Source organism: Rhineura floridana, chromosome 2, assembly GCF_030035675.1.
Source record: "Rhineura floridana isolate rRhiFlo1 chromosome 2, rRhiFlo1.hap2, whole genome shotgun sequence".
Classification (NCBI taxonomy): domain Eukaryota; kingdom Metazoa; phylum Chordata; class Lepidosauria; order Squamata; family Rhineuridae; genus Rhineura; species Rhineura floridana.
In genome coordinates, this window is record NC_084481.1 from 79,010,150 (window position 1) to 79,034,711 (window position 24,562).

Sequence of the window (24,562 nt, forward strand, 5' to 3'; positions counted from 1 at the left end):
AGAATTGTAGCCTTCAGGAGCATCCATCTTTACTCCCAAATGCTCCCATCTAACATCTCCACAACACTAGGCTCCTTTCTTCCTACAGTGATCTTCTGGTGACCGACCTGGCCTGAAGGCACTTAAGCCCTTCTTGCTGAAAGCAAGTAGGCTAGATTAAATGTTCCCTACCCAGGCTCCATCTTTTAGCTAAGATGTCTAGCTTAATTTCCAGTCAGATTTTTTTTTAATTGTACGCTCCAAGCAACTGTGATTGATGCTTAATGTATCATGCTTAATGACATCACTTGGGCCCGCCCCGTGACATCACTCGGGCCCGCCCCTAAAATCTCAGGTTTTGGGATGCTTCTGACCTGGCAACCCTACTTGCTGGTCAGTCCCTCTTCCCAGAGAACGCTGAAGAATTGTAGCTCTATGAAGGGAATGGGGTCTCCTAACAACTCTCAATACCCTTCACGAACTACATTTACCAGGATTCTTTGCAGGAAGCCATGACTGTTTAAAGTGGAATAATAGTGGAATAAATGTATGGAGTGGATGTGGTCAGATATGAGCAATTGGACACTTACGTGTGCTGGCACTGGAATGCTGATAACAGCAACAGATTGCACAGGCTTTCCACAGATGAGGGTAACCTATAGGACAGAGTTTGCCAGGCCACTATTGTCATGAGAATAACTTGGCTTCACCTCGTACAGTCCTAGAAGAGAGTTTGGCAGTGTACCTGCCACACCTTTAAAGTACATTCCCACCCACCCTGGAATCCTGGGAACTGCAGTTTACCCCCTCACAGAGCTACAATTCCCAGCTCCTTAACAAACTACGGTTCCCAGAATTCTCTCTGTGTGTGTGTGTGTGTGTGTGTGTGTGTGTGTGTGTGTGTGTGTGTGTGAGAGAGAGAGAGAGAGAGAGAGAGAGAGAGAGAGAGAGAGAGAGAGAGAGAGAGAGAGAGAGAGAGAGAGAGAGAGAGAGAGAGAGAGAGAGAGAGATGTACTTTAAAGATGTATACACCGCCTTAGAGTTAAGGAATATATTATCTGAAAGTGCATCTCCCTGTCTCGGTATTTCAGCTGAGACATATTTTCATGTGGTTAATTTGTAGGCTTTGCAGAAGCATGATTATTGCTGTTAATGACCACCAAATGCTTGTCACCAGCCCATGGTCTCTTGGAAAGATGTTAAAATAATTAGGAGGCTAAATTAGGCCAATAGGCTGTCATTACGAAACCAGAATACATTCCAAAGTAATTCATACTGCTGTCAGAGGGGAAAATATGAAAACAAAGGATCCTGTGGTATTGTGGTGTCTGTTATTGCAGATCTGTGAAGCTGGGATGTGAAAAAAAAATCAATGCCCACTAATTTTTTATTCTGTAAAGCTAGAGGTGGTCTGAAATGAGAAACAAGTGGGAACCCATGATGATGCCCTTGAGAGGTGATGGGGGCACATGTGCACACATATTCTCCCTCTCTTTTTTGTTTTCTCTGCCACACACACAAGCATGTTTGGCCCAAATACACATGAACATACAACTATCTACCATCCTCTAATAAATGTGTAACTTGTCCAGGGTAATCAGGATCAGCCCCAGACTTGTTTCCGCTTTAATGTCTGTTTTTCTCTCTTTCCCTTTCAGCCATTATGAGCAGCCAAAAGCTAGTAGGGACGTCAAACACTGAAATAAGGATTTCCAGCTCTCATACGCACAATACAGATACCTTCAGTACCTTTGGCGGTAGCAAAGGAAAGAGACTGCGGATGATAACCAGCAGTGCTTCTGGGTCTACAGCTGGAATAATAAACTCTGCTTCTTATACTGAAATGAACAGATCTGGAGCTTTAGCTCAGCATTCATCTGCTTCAGTGATGCAGACAAGAAGAGCTGATGCCTCAGCAAGTTCTTTGGATATTGCTGAACTTGAAACAGTGTTTTTGAGGATACATTCTCCCAGGACACCAGTTTCTTCACTTTCAGAGGATAATCATCCAGGTGAGTTTCACCATCAAAAGTCCCTTCAGTGTCTGAATGGACCATTGAAACCTTGAAAAATAGCTGAAATGGCAAAGCTTACTCTGTGTGTGTGTGTGAGAGAGAGAGACTAAGAAGTGTGAGAAAGTACAGAATTATTTGAAAAGCTATGGTCTATTAGCTATTAGACATCCAAACATAATGTAAAGATATTTGATTATGTTTGTAATTGTTACATTTTACATGTTTTAGTCTTTTGTTGAAATTAACTGGAAAATGAAAAAAAACAGAACCTGCTTTTTTGTCATCTTCAAGCAGAGGTATGAAAAAGAAGGAAGTTAATACCAAGTAAAGCTGAATTCTTCAGCCTGTATACATTTTTGCAAATCAAGAATTTTGTATATATTTGCTTTTTTTGCATAATTTATCTTGCTGCTGTTTTTTATGAGAAGGAGCAAAAAGCTGAAGCTTAGTAGCATAACTCTTGAAATCTTGGTCAGCCACCACTTCTCCTGGCTTGTAAGATTTTGCCAAATAATTCCCAAACACTTGCAAGCCTACAGTGTTACAAGGTCTAGAAACTGGCTGTATTAAAAACTAACATTCACAGAATGTGAATTCTATACCCAGACTGTAGTCATGGAATACATGTAACTGTGTCTTTAAGTGTTACACAGGGTACAAACGTAATAGTCTCTCAACATTTTTTTAACAAAAGAGGCTGCATCCTTCTAAGGAAATTGGTGGCGAGGGCCATTGCTTAACCTTTCTCCTGTCCATTTTCTGCTCAAAGTGCCCCTCCCCATTTTGGGGAGTCATCCAAACTGGAAAGGGACACACAAATAGCAAACCAGGAGTGGAGGGCACTTATGATAAGAAAACCACTGGAGTGGAAAGGATTAAACAACTTCCCAGCCACCCACTCACCCACCCATAGCTGTTCTTGCACTCAGGTTGGGAGACTGTTACATGTCTCCATTTATCACAGTTACTGTAAGTTCTGTGCAGTGCTGCCACTCAAATCAAGGCATTAAATCAATGGAAGCAATGGATCCACATGTGAAGCATCTCAAAGACCAACTTGTTAGAGCCTGATGAGGTTAAATTTGCTTGTTGTTTCATCTTACAGCTACTGGGAGCAGCCACCACCATACAGATAGCAAGTGGAATGCAGACAGCACAACATCCAGTTTGCATATCATAAGCACTGCCAGGAGTTCAGCAACAGCCAACCGAGGTGCAGAAAGGACTTCACAGATTTTTACAGACAGCATCAGCCTGACTGATTCAGCAAGAAAAGACTCAGTTTCTCACAGGGAAATTGCCACCTTTTCTGATGGAACCCTGTTCCCATCTCAAACAACGCATTCCAGAGGAAGAAGTAACACATCAGATGTCACACAACTTCCTGATTCTTCATCGAGGATTTTTCTTACTCAATCTTACTTGTCTCCAAAGACTAGTATGTTTTTTTCTGGTCCATAGGATTATTCCTTCATTAATTGCACATAAGAGAAATAATAGCAATATGCAGACCTACTTTAGAACTGCTGTAATGTAGTGATGTGTGAGCTGTGAGCCAGGAAGTTCCTGCTTCAGATTTTACTTCAACCGTGAGCAAAACTTGGTGGCCACAGGCAAGCCAGTGTTTGAGTCTTTATGCATCTCAAATATTGGGATAATACTTACTTATTCTGCAGGATTTTGTAAGATCATGAATATGAAAGCTTTGAGCACTCATATATGCTCTGAAATTAAAAGTATTAAATATTATTAATTGGGGGGATCCCATAAGTGAGGAGGTGAGCCACCATAATGACGTGAGGATTAGCAACTTGATAGGCTGTTTAATGGAAATTGTGTTAATATTTTATATGGATCAAAACAATTGCCATGCTAAGTTAGGATAGTAATTTGTTGCCTGTGGACAGCAAGATGCCTCAGTGAAATTCATAAAGCAGGACATGATGATGTTATCCTTTCCCTGTTGTTAATCATCAGTATGGATAGTATACTTTTAGTAAAAATGGAGTTGGTTATCATGGATGGTAACCACTGAAAGATCTGTTTTCCGCTTTTAGGAAAGAGAATGATGGAAAGGGGAACATGGCTCTTATGTTGTTAATATTTGTGCAAAAGAAGGAATTTTGGCATGAATTTTGGAAAGATGATACAGCTGCTAGACTAGTGCTTGGGATTGCTGATGGGCTGGATGTGGGCCAATGCACTGAAGCTGATAAGACAGCAGTTTTATCTGTTTTGAGGTTTTGGATCCAATAGATGAGGAGACAGCCTGTTCTGGATGGGGTTGTACTCCCTGGAAGGAGCAGATCCATAAGTTGGGGTGCTCTTGGATCAACATTGTTCCTGGAAGCTCAGGTGGGCTAGGAGTGTGTTATGGCTCTTTTTGGACAGAGATGACTTTGCCACTGTACACCAAGCTCTGGTCACTTCTAGACTGGATTATTGCAACACACTCTATGAGTAGCTGCCATTGAAGACAACTCAAAAACTTCAACTGGTCCAAAATGCAACAATCCTATGACTGGCTGCAGTTTGTTAGAACCCACATAATCTCTGTTTTAAAAGAGCTGAGCCGGTTGCCCATTCATTTCCAAGCCCAATTCAAGGTGCTCACATTAGTGTTTAAAGCCCAAAGTGACTCAGGCCAGGGGTTCTCAGACTGTGGTCTGTACACCACCAGTGATCTCTGAGCTTCATTCAGGTGGTCCACGGTGTGTCTCCAAAGAGCAATGGGGGGAGCAGCAGCTGGGAGCAGCGGGTGCAGTGCATTAAACATATTGATTTTTTATTCCCTCTTGTATTTCTTATATTGTATTTTATTATTTTATTATTGTGTTTTATATTGTATTCTATGGAATTCAAATTATAATACAATAAAATACACTTTAAGAGATAAAAGGAATAAAAATGCAATTAAAAACCATGTTGCATCTAGCACAGCGTCTTACAATTGCTACAGCAGGCAAAAAAATCCTTAAGTAGTCCGCCAAGACCCTGAGCGATGTTCAAGTGGTCCATGGGAAAGCAAGTTTGGGCCCACTGGTCTATTCGTTTCAATTGCAACTGTTTAGTGATACGTTTTAGACACTGTTTTGTTATTATTATTATAAGCTGCCTATTGGACATAAGGAACATAAATGAAATGAGGGGGTGGGGGGATGAAACATATGCTACAGCAAGGCAGGCAAAATCAAATCCTTCTCCCCACTGCTTTTGATTTTCTCTTCACCTGATTGTGAGCTACTAAACTTTAACAATATGCACACGCCCAATTTAATAAATGCCTGAAAGTCACTTGTCATTATAAATTGCTATCTATTTCTTTTCAGTTGGGATGTATGTCAGAGGGACCAAATAGTGGAGAGAAGTAAGGCAGGATACAAAGAGGTTATTTGGGGAAGAGTCCCAAGGATCATCCATCTCTTCCTTTTCTGAGCTGTGCTTCCTTTTCTTTCTGTGCCCCTCCACCATAAATGGGGGGCTAATTTAACTTGAGTAAGGTTACCAGACCCCAACCTAAAAAAAGATGCATATTTTTTGAAAAAATCTATTGTTCCACAGTAGCCCTTTCCTTTAGAATTGCCATTTTTGGTTCACTCACTTTTCACGGAGCATCTATATGACATTGTAGTTAGCCTGTTTTTTCATTGTTTATTTATTTATTAAAATTTATATACCACTTGATTGTAAAAAAAAAAACCTATGCAGTTTACAAAACACATTAAAAGTATTGATTAAACACTTAAAAGCAAGTAATAAAAACATTTCAAAAACAAATTAAAAATAGGAACATACAAAAATTTTTAAAACACATTAGTCATGCGTCTGGATAGGCTTGCCTAAATGGAAAGGTTTTAAGCAGGCACCAAAAAAAATACAGTGAACCTGCCTGATGTCAATACACAGGGAGTTCAAGACAGTAGGTGCTGTCACACTAAAATAATGATTTCTTAACTAGTGTTAGGGCTGCAAGGTTCAGGGCCTGAGACTGATCCTGTATCTTTAGGAGAAGAGAAAGTCAGCCAAGTGCAGGTGTTCTTGCAACACTGTAATGGGAAAAAACACAAGGTGGAATTCTCCTTTCCCCCTGCACAACTTTTAAAGATACAGAAGACCTCTTGGTTGCCAGGCCCGGCCTCCAAGAGGTCTTCTGTATTGTTAAAAGTTGTGCAGAGGGAAGGGAGAATTGCACCTTGTGGTTTTTCCGATTACAGTGTTGCAAGAACATCTGCACTTGGCTGATTTTCTCTTCTCCTAAAGATACAGGATCAGTCTCAGGCCCTGAACCTGGCAACCCTAACTAGTGTGGAATGGATATTATGTGGCACCTGTAACAGTCCCTGTTCTGCAGACACTGTTGTGTTCCCATTTTTTTTTTTGTAATAAATCTTCTCATGTTTTTTAGACGGTTTTGGCCATTTGCTTTTAAATGATAAGACACATTTGTAGCACCAGCAATAGGCAAAGCACTGTTAAGACTTTTCCAAACTCCTGTGCCTTTAAATGGAACATTTCCTCTTTGCTGATTTTATTGCTTCCTGTTGATCCAAGCTGGGGGATTACTGATTTACCTCTTGAATAGCCTCTCCAAATTTATTTCTTTTTTATTTCTCTAATTAATTTTCTATCCCGCCCTTCCTCCCAAAGGAGCCCAGGGTAGCAAAGCAGTAAAACAACACTATTAAATTGCCCTACTGTCCTTTTCTCTTCCTGGTGGTGGTGATGGTGGTTTATTATTGATTTATTACTGGATTTGTTACTGGTTTTGTTGCTGTGGACAAAAAGAGAAGAAACCAACCAAGGGGGTAGACAATAGTAGAATGAAAGTGATGGGCAGAAGGAACCGCAGGTGCCTCATTTCCTGCCAAAGGTATATGCACATTCTTTGGGTTGCAACCTGGTAGGTAACTTGATAGAGAGTGAATAGGAGCATGGCTGACATTTATTGGTCAGGAAGGTATCCCCTTATTTGTGAGTTAGGGTTGTCACTGGGGATACTTATTTGTGGTATGCCTCTGTATGAAGAGGACATGTATGTATGAATGGGGGCTTTTGGAATACCTGTGGCTTTTGACATCATTTTGCCTGCTTTTTCTCCTTAGTTTTATCCCCGAATTTTTAAAAAAATCTTAAAATTTAAAACCCTTATTAAAATAACACAGAAAGTTGTAGGGTGGAATTACAACAGCAATGCCAGCCTTGTCCCCTTCTGTCACAATTGTGACATGCTGTGCAGAGCAAATCTAATGCTACCTTAGCTGTGGGTTTGTTGTCTTCCTCATCACTCATCTTTGGGCCATTTGGGGGCGGGACAAGGACGATATTGTTCACATCTTGATACAAATTAGGGTTGCCAGGTTCAGGGCCTGAGACTGATCCTGTATCTTTAGGAGAAGAGAACGTCAGCCAAGTGCAGGTGTTCTTACAACACTATAATGGGTTGCCATTCCCGGCCTCCAGCAGGTCTTCTGTATCTTTAAAAGTTGTGGAGGGGGAAGGAAGAATTCCACCTTGTGGTTTTTCCCATTATAGTCTTGTAAGAACATCTGCACTTGGCTGACTTTCTCTTCTCCTAAAGATACAGGATCAGTCTCAGGCCCTGAACCTGGCAACCCCAAGTGTATATGGTGTATGCATATGTGCAGCACAGTAATATGGAACCTGGTGCATCACAAGAGCTTCAGGCAATGAAATGGGCCAGATAATGGCTAGAGAGCAGGTGGAACAAGTCTCACACTTGACCAACTTGACCAAACACAAGAGGCCAAGACCAAACAGAGAGCTCATAATTGTGCCTGCCACACGGTGGTAACAGTGGCAAAGAAAGCTTACTTCTCCACCACCATTGTGTTGGCTAGTCTATTTAGCTGCCATTGCTGTTCAGGGTGCTTCTTACATGGAGCTCAGAGTTGTTATGGGCCACCTACCCTCTTTAGAGGTTCCCCATGATTGCCTTACAGTTAAAGAGCAAAGAGCTGCTTTACAATTATTGCTTGGAATATATGCCTAAATTAGTGTTCTTCCTAGCTTACCTATATCTTGTTCTTTGCTTTTCTGCTGCCTGATTCTCTTACCCTTCTCGTTCCAAAATCTTTGGCCAAACCAGATGTTACTTTAACAGCACAATTCTACAGAGGTTAACTTGGAAGTGTCCCACTGTGGTAAAGCAGAGTAATCTACTGCTTGTGGGAGTTTCCTAAAATCAATTATATGGGCATATTGTCTCTGATGTCTGCTTTCCCTTGCTCTTCTATCTGTATTCTTATTTCTTACTCTTATGTTTCAGCTTCAGCAGACAACAGTCAGCCGAGGACCAGCTCAAATACAGGGAAAAGTATTTCCAGTTCTCAGACGGACAGTGCGTCTGTTTCAGATCTCACTGAGAGAGGCGGAGAGAGGACATTACGAACTTCAAGAGACATCAGCAGTTCATTCAATGCAACACCAATATCCACAACCTCTGGCAATGAAATCTCTGCCTCTTCAGGCTTCACGGATTCTTCTCATGTGTTAACTGCAGTACAGACTGGACAAATGGATTTGTTACCAGAGGACAATGATTTCACTGAAGCAGCACTTGCACATTCCCAGGCTTTTTCAGAAACAACAGGTAAAGGACGAAGATCTCATTTATTATAGATTTCTGAGCACTATTTCACTTGTGTAGTGTAAAGGTGTAACCAAAACATTAGTAATGAATATAAACATAGAGGGAAAAGAGCAAATCACTTACAGAGCTTCATTTAGGTGGTCCACAGTGTAACTGTGAAGAACAGCAGGAACAGCAGCTGTGAACAGTGGGGGCAGTGCATTAAATATCCATATGTTTATTCCTTCTTTTATTTCTCATATTGTATAATTTTATTATTGTATTTTATATGGCATTCTATGGAATTCAAATTGTAATACAATAAAAGAAATAAAAGAAGCAATAAAAATACATTTCATACAGCACTTAGCACAGACATTACAATTGCCACAACAGGCAGAAAAAACATTAAATGATCCGCCAAGACCCTCAGTAATGTTCAAGTGGTCCATGGGAAAGAATGTTTGGGAATGCCTGGCTTCTAGATGGGAAACCTACGTCCAGCAGTGCTGTCAGGATTTTCTGGGTCCAATGTACTTTATGTGGATTTGGCCCTCTGCCACAAAAGAAGACACACATTTGCATAAAATCTGCATGCACTTTATGTCATCTGCAAATGTCTGTCCCCTTTATGTCCCAAAATAATCAGGGGTTAGACACAAGTAATAAGTTGTCCAACAGACAGAATATCAATAGGTGAAGCTTTCCCCATAATTGTAGTTCCATGCTAGATAAGGCTTGTTCTGTTTGATATCTGCCTGCCACATAGCTGTTAAATGCACAAGAGCTCTGTCCTCCACCAATGCCAACCCTAAACCATATAAAGCACTCAAGTCTCATGAGCAGGGCCAGCACCAGGCATGCCTGGGCCCTTGGGCACCAGCCTGTCCCAGGCCTGCAGCCCAATATGCCCCAACACCCCCTCCCAATACAGGCAGTGTGAGGTTTAAACAAGCCTGCGTGCCCCACCTAGTTTCTGCATTAGTGTGCATGCACTGCACTCACATGCCTGCTATCACCCAAGCCATTTTGGGTGATGGCAGGCATGCACAGAGCATGCGGGGTGTGCACACTGACACACTAATGCAACAGGTAGGTGAGTTAGGCACCCATGCTGCCTGAATTGGGAGATGCCTGGGAGCTCCTGTTCTGCAGCAGTGTCGGGTCGCATGACCCAACACTGCCACACATCATGGAGCAGGAGCTCCACCCTCCCACCTTAAGGAGGAGCCCCTTGGGGTCCCCTCTGGGCCACAGGTTCCCTTGGCCAGGGCCCAACCTGGCTGCCCACTGGTGCCAGGCCTCTTCATGAGTTGTAAATTAGTTCTGTGACTACAGGTCTTTCATCTACTGATCTTAGGCTGGGAATACTATATTCAGTGCAAGACCAGATATGGTGTTTCAAATGTTAGGAGTCAAAAGTGATTTAACATTTACAGCAGTTCTGTTCAGATGCTCATGCTTGGATAACTTCAAGATTTAAATAGTTAAAAAGCAAGCAGTATATTTGCTTGTTGTGGTTATTTATTGATATCTTATAGTACCTACAGCTTTTTTTTTTTTAGCAAAAAGGATTTGAAATCCTTACTCAGCCACTGTTTACTTGGTGTCATTGGGCCAGTCACTAACCTCCCTCACATGGTTGTTGTGAGGATACAATGGAATGGGGGAGAACCATGTACACCACCTTGAGTTCTCTAAATAACACAACCCAATTAAGCAGTTTATGAGATTATAATGTCTGGAAAAATAAAAAAACTATGGATAAAAATACTAATTGAAGATGAGCAAAAAGAGGAAAAATATGGAAAAAGAGAGGTCACAGAAATGCAAAGATTTAATTGCTGATAATATGTTTCCAGCAAACAGGAAAATTAAGATGAAAGTGAATGGTACTCCTCCCTGATTTGAATATTTTCAAATTAGGACATATTTGTGATCTTTATTTGAGAGAGGGGGGGGGATATGTCTTTTAAAACGTCGACCCATTTTCTGGATAAACCTAAGGTCCCAACAAACTGGCAGCCAGATTATACTGGTGTAACATCAGTGTAACAGGCCACCTCTGCACCATATATTTAAAGTACATGGCTTCCCACAAAGAATCCTGAGAACTGTAGTTTGCTAATGGTGCTGGGAGTTATAGCTCTGTGGGGAGTAAACTGCAGTTGCCAGGATTCTTTGGAGGAAGCCATAACTGTTGAAGTGGTATGAATGTGCTTTAAATGTGTGGTGTGGATGTGACTTACATCAGGATTCCATTGGAGCACCAGCACAAAAGTTGAGAAGAAAACAAGCAATCCTAACAGAATGTGACAACTCCCAACAGCCACATCCTCATCTTCCTTGGCAACATTGCCAGTTCCTACCAATCACGGAGCGGCTTTCTTATAGTGGTGATATGTCAGCCAGACGCATCTGGAGCTGCTTCATGTATACTAGGAGGGCAATGTCTCCATGATCCTGCCCCACTGCAAATACAAAGCACAATTTACCAGGCACAAGGACAACAGAACACCCTCTACAGCAGCATACACTGCAGTGGAAGCAGTAAGAGCACAGAAATGAAGGTTCAAGCACCCAGCCCTAAACACAGGAGTTCCCTCCTTTTCTATCCTTTACTTTTTTTCAAAGAGCCACCCTTTTGACAGACCAACACATGATAAATGTCAATCAATTTCAAGGTTTTCTCATTATATGGTTTTTAATCCATTACACCTTTCCCAATAGTTTGCTGGTTTGATAAAAATGAAGGGGAAATTAACTTATTTCCATTAAAACTGAATGAATGTAATAAAGGGAAGAAATGCAGTCTGTTACCCTTTCAGCACATGCAAGTGGCACGTCTCATTTCTTACTCTTGTGTTTCAGCTGCAGAAGACAATGGTCAGCTGAGAAGCAGCACAAGTACAGGGAGAAGTATTTCCACTTCTTGGATGGACGGTGCGTCTGTTTCAGGTCTAACTGAGAGAGGCAGAGAGAGGACATTACGAACTTTAAGAGACATCAGCAGTATTTTTAATGCAACACAAATATCTACAACCTCTAGCATTGAAACCTCCACCTCCTCAGGCCTCACAGATTCTTCTCATGCGTTTACTTCAATACAGACTGGACAAATGGATTTGTCACCAGAGGACAATGATTTCACTGAAACAGCAGTTACACAGTCCCAGGCTCCTTCAGAAACAACAGGTAAAGTACAAAGATCCCTTTTCCCCCATTATTTTACTTGTGTGGTGTAAAATTGTAACCAAAACATTAGGAATGAATATAAACATAGAGGGTAAAGGAGCAGCCTACTTATTGCTCAAAGACTGAAAACCTTTGACCCTCAGATGTTGTTACACTCCATCTCCCATCAGCCATAGCCAGCCATGGCCAATGGTCAGGAATGATGGGAACTGTAGTGCAATATCACCTAGAGGACCACTGGTTTCTCATCCCTATTATATGCCACTGAGTCAAGACTTACTAAAAATGTTAGCAACAGTTATAAGTCACTCTTTGAAGATGTATTTTCCTTGGTGCAACCATGGGGAAAGTGAAAGCTATCTTGGGTGCTGTTTTTTTTTTTAAGGATATTGGCAGTAAGGTTGATACTGATGCCAAAGTTAAATTTCTTTTGTCAGTGTCTTCTGATTAGCTTATAAAACAATCAGATTCATAAATAGCATCACTTTATGAGAAAATATCATGACAAATTGTGGATAAAAATATTAATTGAAGATGGTAGACTTTCTTTTCTTAATAGCAAGATGTAATGTTAGTCCAGTTGTATTAACTGATAGTGTATTGGATTTATAATTCAGAATCTCATCTGTTTTTAATGGAACAAGTGATTAGGTGGAGGTCCCTATCAGCATTATTAGGGATAAATAATAATAGCCTCCAAAAAGGTTTAAGGTAATTTTTTAAATCACATTTTTTTTTAGAATATGGGATACATATTAAATATGTTTGAGCATACCAAAATCTCCACAAGCGTCAGTCATAAATTATCCTGGTTTCAGCATTGACCAAGGAAAAATTGTGATTGGGAAAAAAGAGACATTACATAAATGCAAATATTTAATTGCTGATAATTTGGTTCCAGTGTACAGAGAAATTAAGATGAAGCACTAATCCTCCATGGTATGAATATTTTCAAATTATTTTTATTTATTTATTTATTAGATTTATATCCCGCCCTTCCTCCCAGCAGGACCCCAGGGTGGCAAGATTAGGACATATTTGTGCACTTGTTGAGAGAGGAAAACCTTGACACGTTTTCTGGACAATCATAATGCCCCAGCAAGTTTGCAGCCAGCTTATGCTGGTGTGCCATCAGTGCAACTTAGTCAGGATTCCAGGCAGTCCCAGCACAAACATTAAGAAGAAGAAAAAAGCACTCCAAAAAGAACTTGGCAACTCCAACAGCCACTCCCTCAGCATTCTTGGCAACTTCCATGAATCAGAGTGGCAAGCTCATTCATATGTTAGCCAGACGCAGGTGGAGGCACTTCACGTACAGCAGGAGGGAAATGTCTCCATGATCCAAGGACACTGGGGCACCCTTGACAGCAGCATCCACTGTAGCACAGAAAGTAAGAGCACAAAAAATTACGGTTTAGGAATCCACTCCTACACGCAGGAGTTCACTCTTTTTTCTGTCACTCACACTCACAAATAGTCACCCTTTTGACTGACAAACACACAATCAAGTTCAAGATTTTCTCATTATATATTTTTTAATCTGCTACATCAAAGCAGAGTTTGCTGCTTTGATAAGAATGAAGGGGAAATTAACTTGTTTTCCATTAGATCTGAATGAACATAATAATGGGAAGAAATGCTATCTGATACCCTTTCAGTACATGTAGGTGGCACATCTCATTTCTTACTCTTGTGTTTCATCTACAGAAGAGAGTGGTCAGTCGAGGACCAGGTCAAATACAGAGAGATGTATTTCGAGTTCTCACGTGGATGGTGTGTCTGTTTCAGGACAAACTGAGACAGGCACAGAGAGGACATTACAAACTTTAAAAGACATCACCAGTTCTTTCAATGCAACACCAATATCCGCAACCACTAGCAATGAAATCTCTGCCTCTTCAGACCTCACAGACTCTTCTCATGTGTTAACTCCAGTACAGACTGGACAAATGGGTTTGTCGCCAGAGGACAATGATTTCACTGAAACAGCACTTACATATTCCCAGGCTTTTTCAGAAACAACAGGTAAAGGATAAAGATCTCCTCTTTTCTTACAGATTTCTGAGCACTATTTCACTTGTGTGGTGTAAAGATGTAACCCAAACATTGTTGTTATTGTTATGTGCCTTCAAGTCGATCACTACTTACAGCAACCCCATGAATCAGCGACCTCCAATAGCTTCTGTTGTGAACCACCCTGTTCAGATCTTGTAAGTTCAGATCTGTGGCTTCCTTTATGGAATCAATCCATCTCTTGTTTGGCCTTCCTTTTTTCCTACTCCCTTCTGTTTTCCCCAGCATTATTGTATTTTGTAGTGAATTATGTCTTCTCATTATGTGTCCAAAGTATGATAACTTCAGTTTCATCATTTTAGCTTCTAGTGATAGTTCTGGTTTAATTTGTTCTAACACCCAATGATTTGTCTTTTTTGCAGTCCATGGTATGCACAAAGCTCTCCTCCAACACCACATTTCAAATGAGTTAATTTTTCTCTTATCCACTTTTTTCACTGTCCAACTTTCACATCCATACATAGAGATAGGGTATACCATGGTCTGAATGATCCTGACTTTAGTGTTCAGTGATACATCTTTGCATTTGAGGACCTTTTCTAGTTCTCTCATAGCTGCCCTCCCCAGTCATAGCCTTCTTCTGATTTCTTGACTATTATCTCCATTTTGGTTAATGACTGTGCCGAGGTATTGATAACCCTTGACAAGTTCAATGTCCTTGTTGTCAACCTTAAAGTTACATAAATCTTCTGTTGTCATTACTTTAGTCTTCTTGACTTTCAGCTATATTCCTGCTTTTGTGCTTTCCTCTTTAACTTTCATCAGTATTCATTTCAAATCATTACTGGTTTTTGCTAGTAGTATGGTATAGTGTGCATATTTTCAATTATTGATATTTTTCCCTGCAATTTTCACACCTCCTTCATCTTGGTCCAATCCCGCTTTCTGTGTGATATGTTCTGCGTATAGATTAAAAAAGTAGGGTGATAAAATACACCCCTGTCTCACACCCTTTCCCATTGGGAACCAAATCGGTTTCTCCATATTCTGTCCTTACAGTAGTCTCTTGTCCAGAGTATGGGTTGCGCATCAGGACAATCAGATGCTGTGGCACCCCCATTTCTTTTAAAGCATTCCATAGTTCTTCATGATCTACACAATCAAAGGCTTTGCTATAATCTATAAAGCACAGGGTGATTTTCTTCTGAAATTCCTTGGTCCGTTCCATTATCCAATGTATGTTTGCGAAATGATCTCTGGTGCCTCTTCCTTTTCTGAATCCAGCTTGGACATTTGGCATTTCTTGTTCCATAAATGGTAACAGCCTTTGTTGTAGAATCTTGAGCATTACTTTACTTGCATAGGATATTAAGGCAATACTTTGATAATTATTGCATTTCCTGGGATCTCTTTTCTTTGGAATTGGGATGTATATTGAATGCTTCCAGTCTGTGGGCTATTGTTTAGTTTTCCATATTTGTTGATACATTTTTGTCAAAGTTTGGATAGTTTTAGTCTCAGTAGCTTGTAGCAACTCTATTGGTATGCCATCTGTTCCTGATGATTTGTTTCTTCCAAGTATTTTAAGAGCAGCTTTTACCTCACGTTCTAAAATTTCTAGTTCTTCATCATACGGTTCCTCCATGAATGAATCTGTCATCCTGTCATCTCTTTTACAGAGTTCTTCAGTGTATTGCTTCCATCTTCCTTTTATTTCATGGTCAGGAATGACGCAAGCTGTAGTACAATACCTAGAGGGCCACAGGCTTCCCATCCCTGTTGCAGCTGGAAAGACAAACCACTAAGACATGTAGACTGTCCTAAAATATTCAAAGTTTGCAAAACAATTTTAAAATTTATAGTTATAACTTTCTCTCTTTAAATAAGTATTTTCCTTGGTGCAACCGTGGGGAAGGTAAAAGCTTTCTGGGGTGCTGTTTTTAAGGTTTTTTTAAAGAATAACAGCAGCAAAGGTGATATTGATGTCAAAGTTAAATTTCCTATTTAGTCTCTTCTGATTAGCTTATAAAACAATCAGATTAATAAAAGGTAGCAATTTATGAGAAAATAACAGCTGGATAAAACTATGCATCAAAATACTAACTGAAGATGAGAAAAAGAGGCAGTCCTTCCTTTCCTAATAGTAGAATGTAATATTAGTTGATTGCATTAACTGGTAGTATAATGGAATTGTAATTCATAATCTCTTTTGTTCATAATGGGACAAGTGTATTATTAGGGGTAAATAATAATAGCCTCCAAAGAAATTAAATTACTTTAAATTTTAACTCATGGTACATTTCATTTCTTTCTGCTATGTTTCAGCTACAGAAGAGAGTGGTCAGCCAAAGAGCAGCTTAAATACAGAGAGAAGTATTTCCAGTTATCATATGGATGGTGTGTCTGTTTCAGGTTTCACTGAGAGAGGTGGAGAAAGGACATTACGAACTTTAAGAGACATCAGCAGTTCTTTCAATGCAACACCAATATCCACAACCTCTATCAATGAAATCTCTGCCTCTTCAGACCTCATGGATTCTTCTCATGTGTTAACTGCAGTACAGACTAGACAAATGGATTTGTTACCAGAGGACAATGATTTCACTGAAGCAGCACTTGCACATTCCCAGGCTTTTTCAGAAACAACAGGTAAAGGATGAAGATCTCCTCGTTTATTACAGATTTCAGAGCACTGTTTCACTGTCCCTCTAGTGTAAGGATGAAACCAAAACATTAGAAAAGAATGCATTTTAAAAAGAGAAAGAAAAAGAGCAGATAGCTGAAAGTTGGAAAGAAGCTACTATGGCATTTGGGAATAAACTTGATTACAAATGTGAAGGATTTATGTAACTATTACAAGTTGTTCATTAAAGAAGGAACGGTGGGGAAATATAAAGCTAACTTTGCTGTGTGGTGGGTAGGTTTGTTTCTTGAAGAATATTGAAAGCACTTTCACTTGTGCAAAGCACCCCTGCTTGCAAGTGATTTTCAGTTATTTCCCCTTATACATCTTTCCATGCCCTATCATATGCAGTTTTGGAGGGTTGCCTAATCCTTAGGAGCAGCTCTTTGGGGGCACAGGGGGCTGCAGTTGGTGGGTGCGTGAGTCAGCCAAAGTCAGGATTCCCATCTGGATAACTGGATAAGTTTTCTGCTTGTGCAAAGTTGCCATTGGGTTCAGCCCAGTGTCTGGAAAAATAAATTTATAATGTGGGTAGAAACCTTAGTAATTCAAGATGAGAAAAAGAGAGAGTGCTTCTTTTCCTAATATTAGAGTATAATGGTACTCCAGTTACATTAACTGTTAGGCATATTGGATTCAGAATTCAGCCTCTCCTTGTTTGTAATAGATCTAGCAATTGCTGGTGCTCCCCTATCAGCGTTATCAGAGGTGAATAAGAGACATCTCAAGGAAGTTAACAGTAACTTTTTAATCTCAAATTGGCTTAGAAAAGAAAACATTGTGTGTTTATCCCATAAGTCTGTATCAGCTTCAGTAATAAATGATCCTGATTTTTTGAGCTAACCAAAGAAGTTTTGAAATCTAGAAAAAAAGAGGGATTATTAATTGTGAAGCTTTAATTGCTGATAACATGAATTCCATTTATTAAGCCTAAAATGAATAATACTAATCTGCTTGGTATGAGTATTTTTAAATTAGGATTTATTTATAGTCTTCTCTTCTTCACAGAATCTATGGGCAATGTCCACCTTCATATGATACAATTGGAATTTCCCAAATACAAATTAATCTTTTTCCTTATTATGATAATAGCTGGAAATGAAAAATGAACCATATATGGAAAATATTAACTATACCTCATTAAAAAAATTGGGTTGTATCCAACTTTGCATGAGATAATAACTTTTGTTCATATAGTGGAACTTACATTCTCCCCTCTGAACCCCCAGCCATTTTGTTTGGCTCAGGTTTCAAACGTATTTGCCCAGGTTGGACACATCTCCCTCCTCCACTGCTGACTAGAACCACCCACATCAAAGCACTAGGCATATCACTGTGTATGCCTGAGCCTACAGCAAAGCATTTTCACTGGACACACCTGGAGTAGCAACAGGGTTGATGGCCAATTAGATTTGAAGTCTGTGTGAAGCTGACTTCAAGGTAAAATGCACTTGAGCTGCACCTTCCGAGGTTTTGGAGTAAAATGGGGTAGAGTTTGTCCCTGTGTTCAGAAAACAGAGGTGAAGACGCACTGAAGCCAGCAAAACCACAAATGTGTCTCTACTCTTAGCTGAATTCAATCCTTAATCTGGGCATTCGTTATTTTTGTCAGGCTGCAACAGTCCCGTTCATGTTTTCCATTGATCTGTATGAATATAATTACATAAGAACATTTTCAGGCAGCACATGTAATTTTTACTGTTGTTTTTCAGTTACTGAAGATAGTGATCATCAGCCAAGAAGCAGGTCAAATACAGACAGCATTTCCATTTCTCACACGGACAGTGCACCTGTTCCAGGTCCATCTGACAGAAGTGGAGAGAATACCTTACGAACTCAAAGCAACATAACTGATTCCCATAATGCAACACAAATGTCCATCACTGGTAATACCAAAATCTCTAGCTCTTCAGACCTCCCTAATTCTTCTTATGTGTTAACTCCAGTACAGACCATACAAATGAATTTATCACCAAAGGACGCTGAGTTTACTGAAGCAGCACTTACACATTCTCAGCCTCCTTCAGAAACAACAGGTAAAGAATTAAGACTTATTTTGGGACAGATTTGAGAGCACTGTTTAACTTGGCTGGTGTAAAACTAGGGTTCCTGTGGAAAAAGAGGAGATTGTTCCTGATTGTAGACAATGACAGAAAGTTCATGCAAGCTTTCTGTCTCTGGGGACTTTGTTTAAAGGTGTCCTCTAAACATGAAAAGTTTAGCCCTTTCCTCACATCCCCTTTCCAGCCACACCCATCATCCCCTAAAAGGTGATTTGAAGATTACACATCCCCTGGAAATCAGTATCCCTGTGGTAAGTCCCCCTCCCTCTCAGCTGTACTGTTTATATAAGTCACTGTACGAATCAGGGTCATCACATTGTGAGTTTCCACACACGCCCTGGTGACTGCCATGCACAATGATTGGGACAGAGTAAAAAAAAAACTTTTCACATGGTGGTCCCAACTCTTGTGGCGAGCTATGATATGATATGGTTTGAGAATGGGAAACTAGCTAAAGGGATGCTGAACCTTATCAGTATAATCTCTAATCATGTGCTCTGAAAAGTTCCTAACCTTTAATTTCACCCTAATTTAGGGCCACTTCATGTGTTAGAGCAGTAATATAGAGGTTACTGATGAACACTTCAGTGTGATGAAAGCTGCATGCACTGTATGTGGTCATATCCACACCATACATTTAAACTACATGGATTCTCCCAAAGAATCCTGGGATTTCCCCCTCACTATTTACCTCTCACAGAGCTACAGTTACCAGCACCCTCAACAAACTACAGTTTCCAGGATTCTTTGGCAAAAGCCATGTGCATTAAATTTATGATGCGGATGTGGCCTAAATAAACAAATCACTCTGAAATGTAAAGGGTTTCCATTGCAAGTTTTTTTAAAAGCATTTGAATGAGATCACAGTGACATGAGAAGTATAAGGTACTATTAAAAAGTGTGAATAATATTTTTATAATAAAATTAGAGAGCAATCCTAAACACACTTACAAGGGAATAAGCCCCACTGAACACATTGTGACTTAACTTCTGGGTAAACATGAATAGCATTGCAGAATTACTGTATGTGCATAGCATTAGTCTGAACTTGTAATGTAGACAAAGTTATAATTATGGTTTATTCTCTTATAGATGTTAGGAGTGGCCAGCATACTTTTAGCAACTTCGGTATAGGAAAAAGGGCCACTCAGACTGAGAGTATGTTCTCTACAGCCACAGTCCTCCAAAGTAGAGATGGGACTTTAGGATCTCTAACCAACAGGAGCAAATCCACAGATACAACAGAGTTCTCAGCTTTTGATTTGGAGGATGTCAGTTCTTCAGATTTAACCCAGGCCTCATCAGCTACAGCCCAAAGTGGAAAGGAAAGTTTCCCATCTACAAAGATGGATTTCCCTGAGTCTTCAAAAGAGCCTTTATTTACACATTCCTCCAAAACTTCAGTTTATTCATCTTCTGCAATAGATCTTTCAATTGAGTTTTTCTACTTTGGTTCCTGCCTCAGTTAGAAACCTACTAGAGACCCAACCATTCATTTGTTTCCCTTCTATCTAATTTCTCCCTCTTACTTCTTTTTTTAAAAGTAACAGTCTATTTTCAATTATTGTAATATATATCAGCGAAAACGTGGTTTGCTCTTCGTGGACAGGTCCACATTTTATGTGACAAAATGTATTGTACACAACTGTGTTTCCTGTGGATAACATACATATATGTACAGGTGTCTCTTACATACATAAATACATGCAACTGGGGACCCTGTTATACATGCCACATTTGTCATGTAAAGCAAGAATGGGCAGGCGGTAGATCGGGATCTCCTAGTAGCCCCATTCCCCCAAATTAGGCTGCTGGAATAGAGGAACTGAAGGGAAAACCAGGAGTGGATTTGTGTGAAAGAAATGCAAGCTCAGCTCTGCAACAAATTCTTGGACATGTGCTCAGCAAGACTCTGTTGCTTAATTCTCACTGTACAGCCTTCCCCCTCAACCCCAGCCCATCGTGCTGCTATTTTGCATCTGGTGGACCTCAGATTCTAGCAAAAAAAGTAAAAAAGTTCAGAATGCATATTCCTGATACCCATGGATGGATGGATGGGACTGCTTTCAAGTCGATCCCGACTTATGGCGACCCTATGAATACAGTGTTCATGGTATTCAGAGGGGGTTTACCATTGCCACCCTCTGAGGCTAGTCCTCCCCAGCTGGCTAGGGCCTGCTCAGCTTGCCACAGCTGCACAAGCCAGCCCCTTCCTTGTCCGCAACTGCCAACTGGTGGGCAACTGGGCTTCTTGGGAATATGCAGCTTGCCCACGGCTGCACAGGTGGCAGGGCACGTAACCCCTGAGCCACTCACTGTGGGGGTGATCTTAGCTGGCCCTTGATACCCAGGAGACATAAGCAGGGATTTGAACTCACAGACTCTGGACTCCCAGCCCTTAGGTACAGCTATTTCTGCTGCTAAGAATATATATCATTTTTAAATTGGACAACAGCTTGTCTCTATAACAATGAAAATTGCTATGGCTTTTCATGCAGTTGTTTTCTTTGTACATGTCCATTCTTTGTGTTACAACTTTGAAAACTCTTTTTGAAAAATTCTTATTGTTGTTGTTCATGGGTGGTGTTCAATGCTAGTCCTGCTCTTAGCAGACCCTTCCAAGTTAAAAGACATGACTAAGGCTGCAATCCAATATATGTTTAGTCAGAAGTAAGCTCCATCGGGTTCAAGGGGACTTACTCCTAGGTAAGTGTGTATTGGATTGCAGCCTAACTTGGGTTCATTAGTTTCAGTAGGTCTACTCTGCATTGGACTTAGCTAAATACAACCCATTATGATGATCATTTCTGAAATTACACATAATGTAAAATACTGGTCACAGTGAACAAGTGAAACATTGGAGGCATTTCTAATTGCACAGCAACATTGTAAAACAATTCATGTACTCACTGACTAAAGACATTGCTATCCAGTTTCTGCACCATTTTTCCTTTAAAACTCATTCTGGACTAGTCTGCATGCAACTTCAATCTTCTGAAACTACTCCAACTCCATGGAACCATAAATGTACAGAAAATTAGTGTGATACAGTCATCTAATTTCCCATTTCTAGACTCAACATGCTCTGGAGGCTATCCACAGGCAGACATTAAGTCTCAATAAAATCAAAATAATCCAAGCCTATATCATAATGATATAACAACTGAGGGCTTAAGTCTAACTAACAGCATCTTTGTCCGAATTGCACACAGTAATGTTCTGTGGCATTAGTTGAAAAACTTTTAGGATCAGATGTATTATGAAGACTATAAATATTAACACTTAAAAGAATCAGAAGTGATGCTTATAAATAAAGTATTACTTAAAAGACTTTGTAGAATGATGCATATGATATTTGTAGTTCACCATAACCATAGCCATGTTTCATCTCGTTTTAGGCACTGGAAGTAGTCTACAGCCAGTTAAAGTATCAGAGGCAGAAAGGAGGGTTTCTAGTGCTTCTACAGACAGCATATACTTATCAGCTATATTCATACATGGTGGAGAGAGGACAACACGGTCTCTACCAGATAACAGCACATCTCCTGATGCAGCAGATAGTACCAGTTACAAAACTGAAACTTCCAGGTCTTCAGAACCAACCCTGATCTTAACTTCTGGGGCAGAAATACTCAGTGTCTCATTAAGTGAAGTGCAACCCACTGGGCCTTCTACTGAGCGCTCAGTTCAACATTCCTCTGAAGTTCCACTGTTCTCAACTTCATCAAAGGATTTATCAAGTAAGTTTTCTTTTAGGACAAAGAGTGAAGGAAGAATTGGCTGTCCTCATTGTGTGTGTGTGTAGGGGGCAGAAATGGCAGTGGATAGGATGAGAGGTATGTCACTTTTTTTCTCACAGCCCTCTTTTCCCTGCTGGGTTATCCTTTTTTAGCTAGTTAAATCTTCCCTCCCTTGCAATTCCCATGATGATTGAGCCCATGCTGCTATTAAGCTTTTTCCTTAGCTTAATAGTGTGTGTGTGTGTGGGGGGGCAATTTCTATCAGAATTATGGGAGAGGGAAGGAAGGTTTAAAACTTTCTTCTCCCTGTACCCCTTGCTGACTGGGGAACAGGTAAGCACAGTGAAAAGGGGGATGGATTGCAGAACAATGTTAATAGTTAATCTTTATCTGGAGCCCCTCACTTATTGGCCAGTGGGCCAGAAGCAGTCCAGGATGGGCACTTCTGAAAAGAGATTTCTTGGAGACTATGCACATTGACCAGAGAATGTGCATATTGCCCCGAGAATGTACAAAATGCAGGTGAGATATACACATTCCCTAAGGCCTATTGAAGATTATGCATATTGGCCACAGAATGTAAAAAGTTTTGCCAAGAAAATGCTCATTCCTTAAAGCCTGTTGGGGATTATGCACAATGGCCAGAGAATGTACAAAATTCAGATGATGTATGCAATTCTCCCAAGGCCTGTTGGAGGTTATGTACATTGACTGTAAAATATGCACAACTCCTTCATGGAAGCTTAATGTGCACATTCTCTGTGAGGCCTGGTGAATGTGCACAATGGCCAGTTATTATTCACATTAACTGCTGAACTTACATTCTCCTTAACATATACACATACAAACTATCAAGTTTCTAACCCTCTTGATCATTTTTTTTAATATGAACTGTTCAGAGCATAATATTTGGGTTTGTTTTTTGCAGAACAAAATCTGTTTGGCTGTAAGGGCATCTGGCCTACAGTATGAGCCAATGAAATGCCACTATTTGTGGTATTCCACGGGCAAACCTGGAGGTTTCAGCTAAAACAACATACCTTCAAAATGGGGCACAATTTACAATTCATTTTACTAGAGCCTAGTAACTATACATTATGAATAATCAGTTTCTAATAGTGAGGTTGTCTGCTGTGAGTGCAATTTTAAATTTTCATTTCTAAATTCCTGTTTTAGCTTTTGGAAATGGTAATAATTCAGTGAGTGGCTCAAGTGTTTCACGCTCTTATACCGAAAGCACTTATAGTTCAGCAACTTTCAGCAAAGAAGAAGCACAAACTGTACAATCTATAGTTAACACTACATTTGTTGAAGCAACTGAAAGCCCCTCATCATATATGGAAGAGTTCAATGGCTCGGAGCTAAATCCTTCCTCATCAAAGGTATACTCTCAAAGGACTGACTTCTCAGAAAAATACTTTGATATATCTGGGCCTGCAACTGAGACTTTTCAAAGTCTCAGCTCATCAAGGATACCAACTTACTCTTCCTTCCAAAGTGAACCTTCAGGTTAGTTTTATTTTGTACCCTGCTTTACCTACCAGCACCAATCTAGACAAAACTATCACTTAACTATATATTTTTCCAGAGCACGTAAGCTTTTACCCTGTAAGGCGACAAGTTTCATTGGACCATATTTTCGTGGGTGAAACTGAATGAAGGTGAATCAATAAAAGGTATTGCTTTTATGTGTGTCTTTTTATTCTTGGGATCAACAATTATCCGATGTCCACAGTGATCCAGTTCATACATAATGCTAAGCCAAACCATGGCTTAGTCCAAATGAGCAAATGTGCGGGTTCCTGATCCTGCTGCTGCTGTGAGCAAAGCCATGGTTTGGCTTAGTAATTTGTCCAAACCTGGGCTCATGGTTTTATCTTACCCCAGACAAACCACAAACTGTAGCCAAGGTTTGTTCTATGGCTTACTGCTCATGGTTTGGGGAGATAATGCTAAGCCAAACCATGGCCTACCTTACAACACTGCAGCAATAGTGCTCCTTCAGTCTTAAGGAGAAGCAAAGTGCCCACAGTCTTCACTCCTGGAACCCACACATTTGCTTGTCCATGTTTGTTCATGACTTGGCTTAGCTTCGAGTGTGAACTGGGCCAGTCAGTTGAACCTATGTCAGTACACAACTATCTGGCATGATGGGCATTGTGCTCTTCAGTGGTTACACATCCGATGTTTTATATTTATGCCTGCTTTTCTCTGCAGATCCCCATATTGGTTTCTGCAATGTGACCCAATCCAGATGACCAACTTAACATGTAGTGAGATTTTGC

At 40.3% G+C, this 24,562-nt stretch overlaps 1 protein-coding gene across 4 annotated transcripts in view; it reads left to right on the forward strand.

Moving 5' to 3' along the window:
* HEG1 (heart development protein with EGF like domains 1) overlaps window positions 1-24,562 on the forward strand; it is an 87,496-nt gene that overhangs the window by 28,225 nt on the left and 34,709 nt on the right. Inside the window, exons 2-10 of one of the 4 annotated variants that reach the window (XM_061609042.1) lie at window positions 1,638-1,991; window positions 3,100-3,432; window positions 8,281-8,604; window positions 11,455-11,778; window positions 13,486-13,803; window positions 16,117-16,440; window positions 18,187-18,360; window positions 21,936-22,277; window positions 23,454-23,786. In XM_061609042.1, coding sequence (XP_061465026.1) covers window positions 1,638-1,991; window positions 3,100-3,432; window positions 8,281-8,604; window positions 11,455-11,778; window positions 13,486-13,803; window positions 16,117-16,440; window positions 18,187-18,360; window positions 21,936-22,277; window positions 23,454-23,786 — 2,826 coding nt within the window. Of the gene's footprint in view, window positions 1-1,637; window positions 1,992-3,099; window positions 3,433-8,280; window positions 8,605-11,454; window positions 11,779-13,485; window positions 13,804-16,116; window positions 16,441-18,186; window positions 18,511-21,935; window positions 22,278-23,453; window positions 23,787-24,562 lie in introns of all 4 variants that reach the window. The other 3 variants (XM_061609041.1, XM_061609043.1, XM_061609044.1) reach the window with 3 other exon arrangements.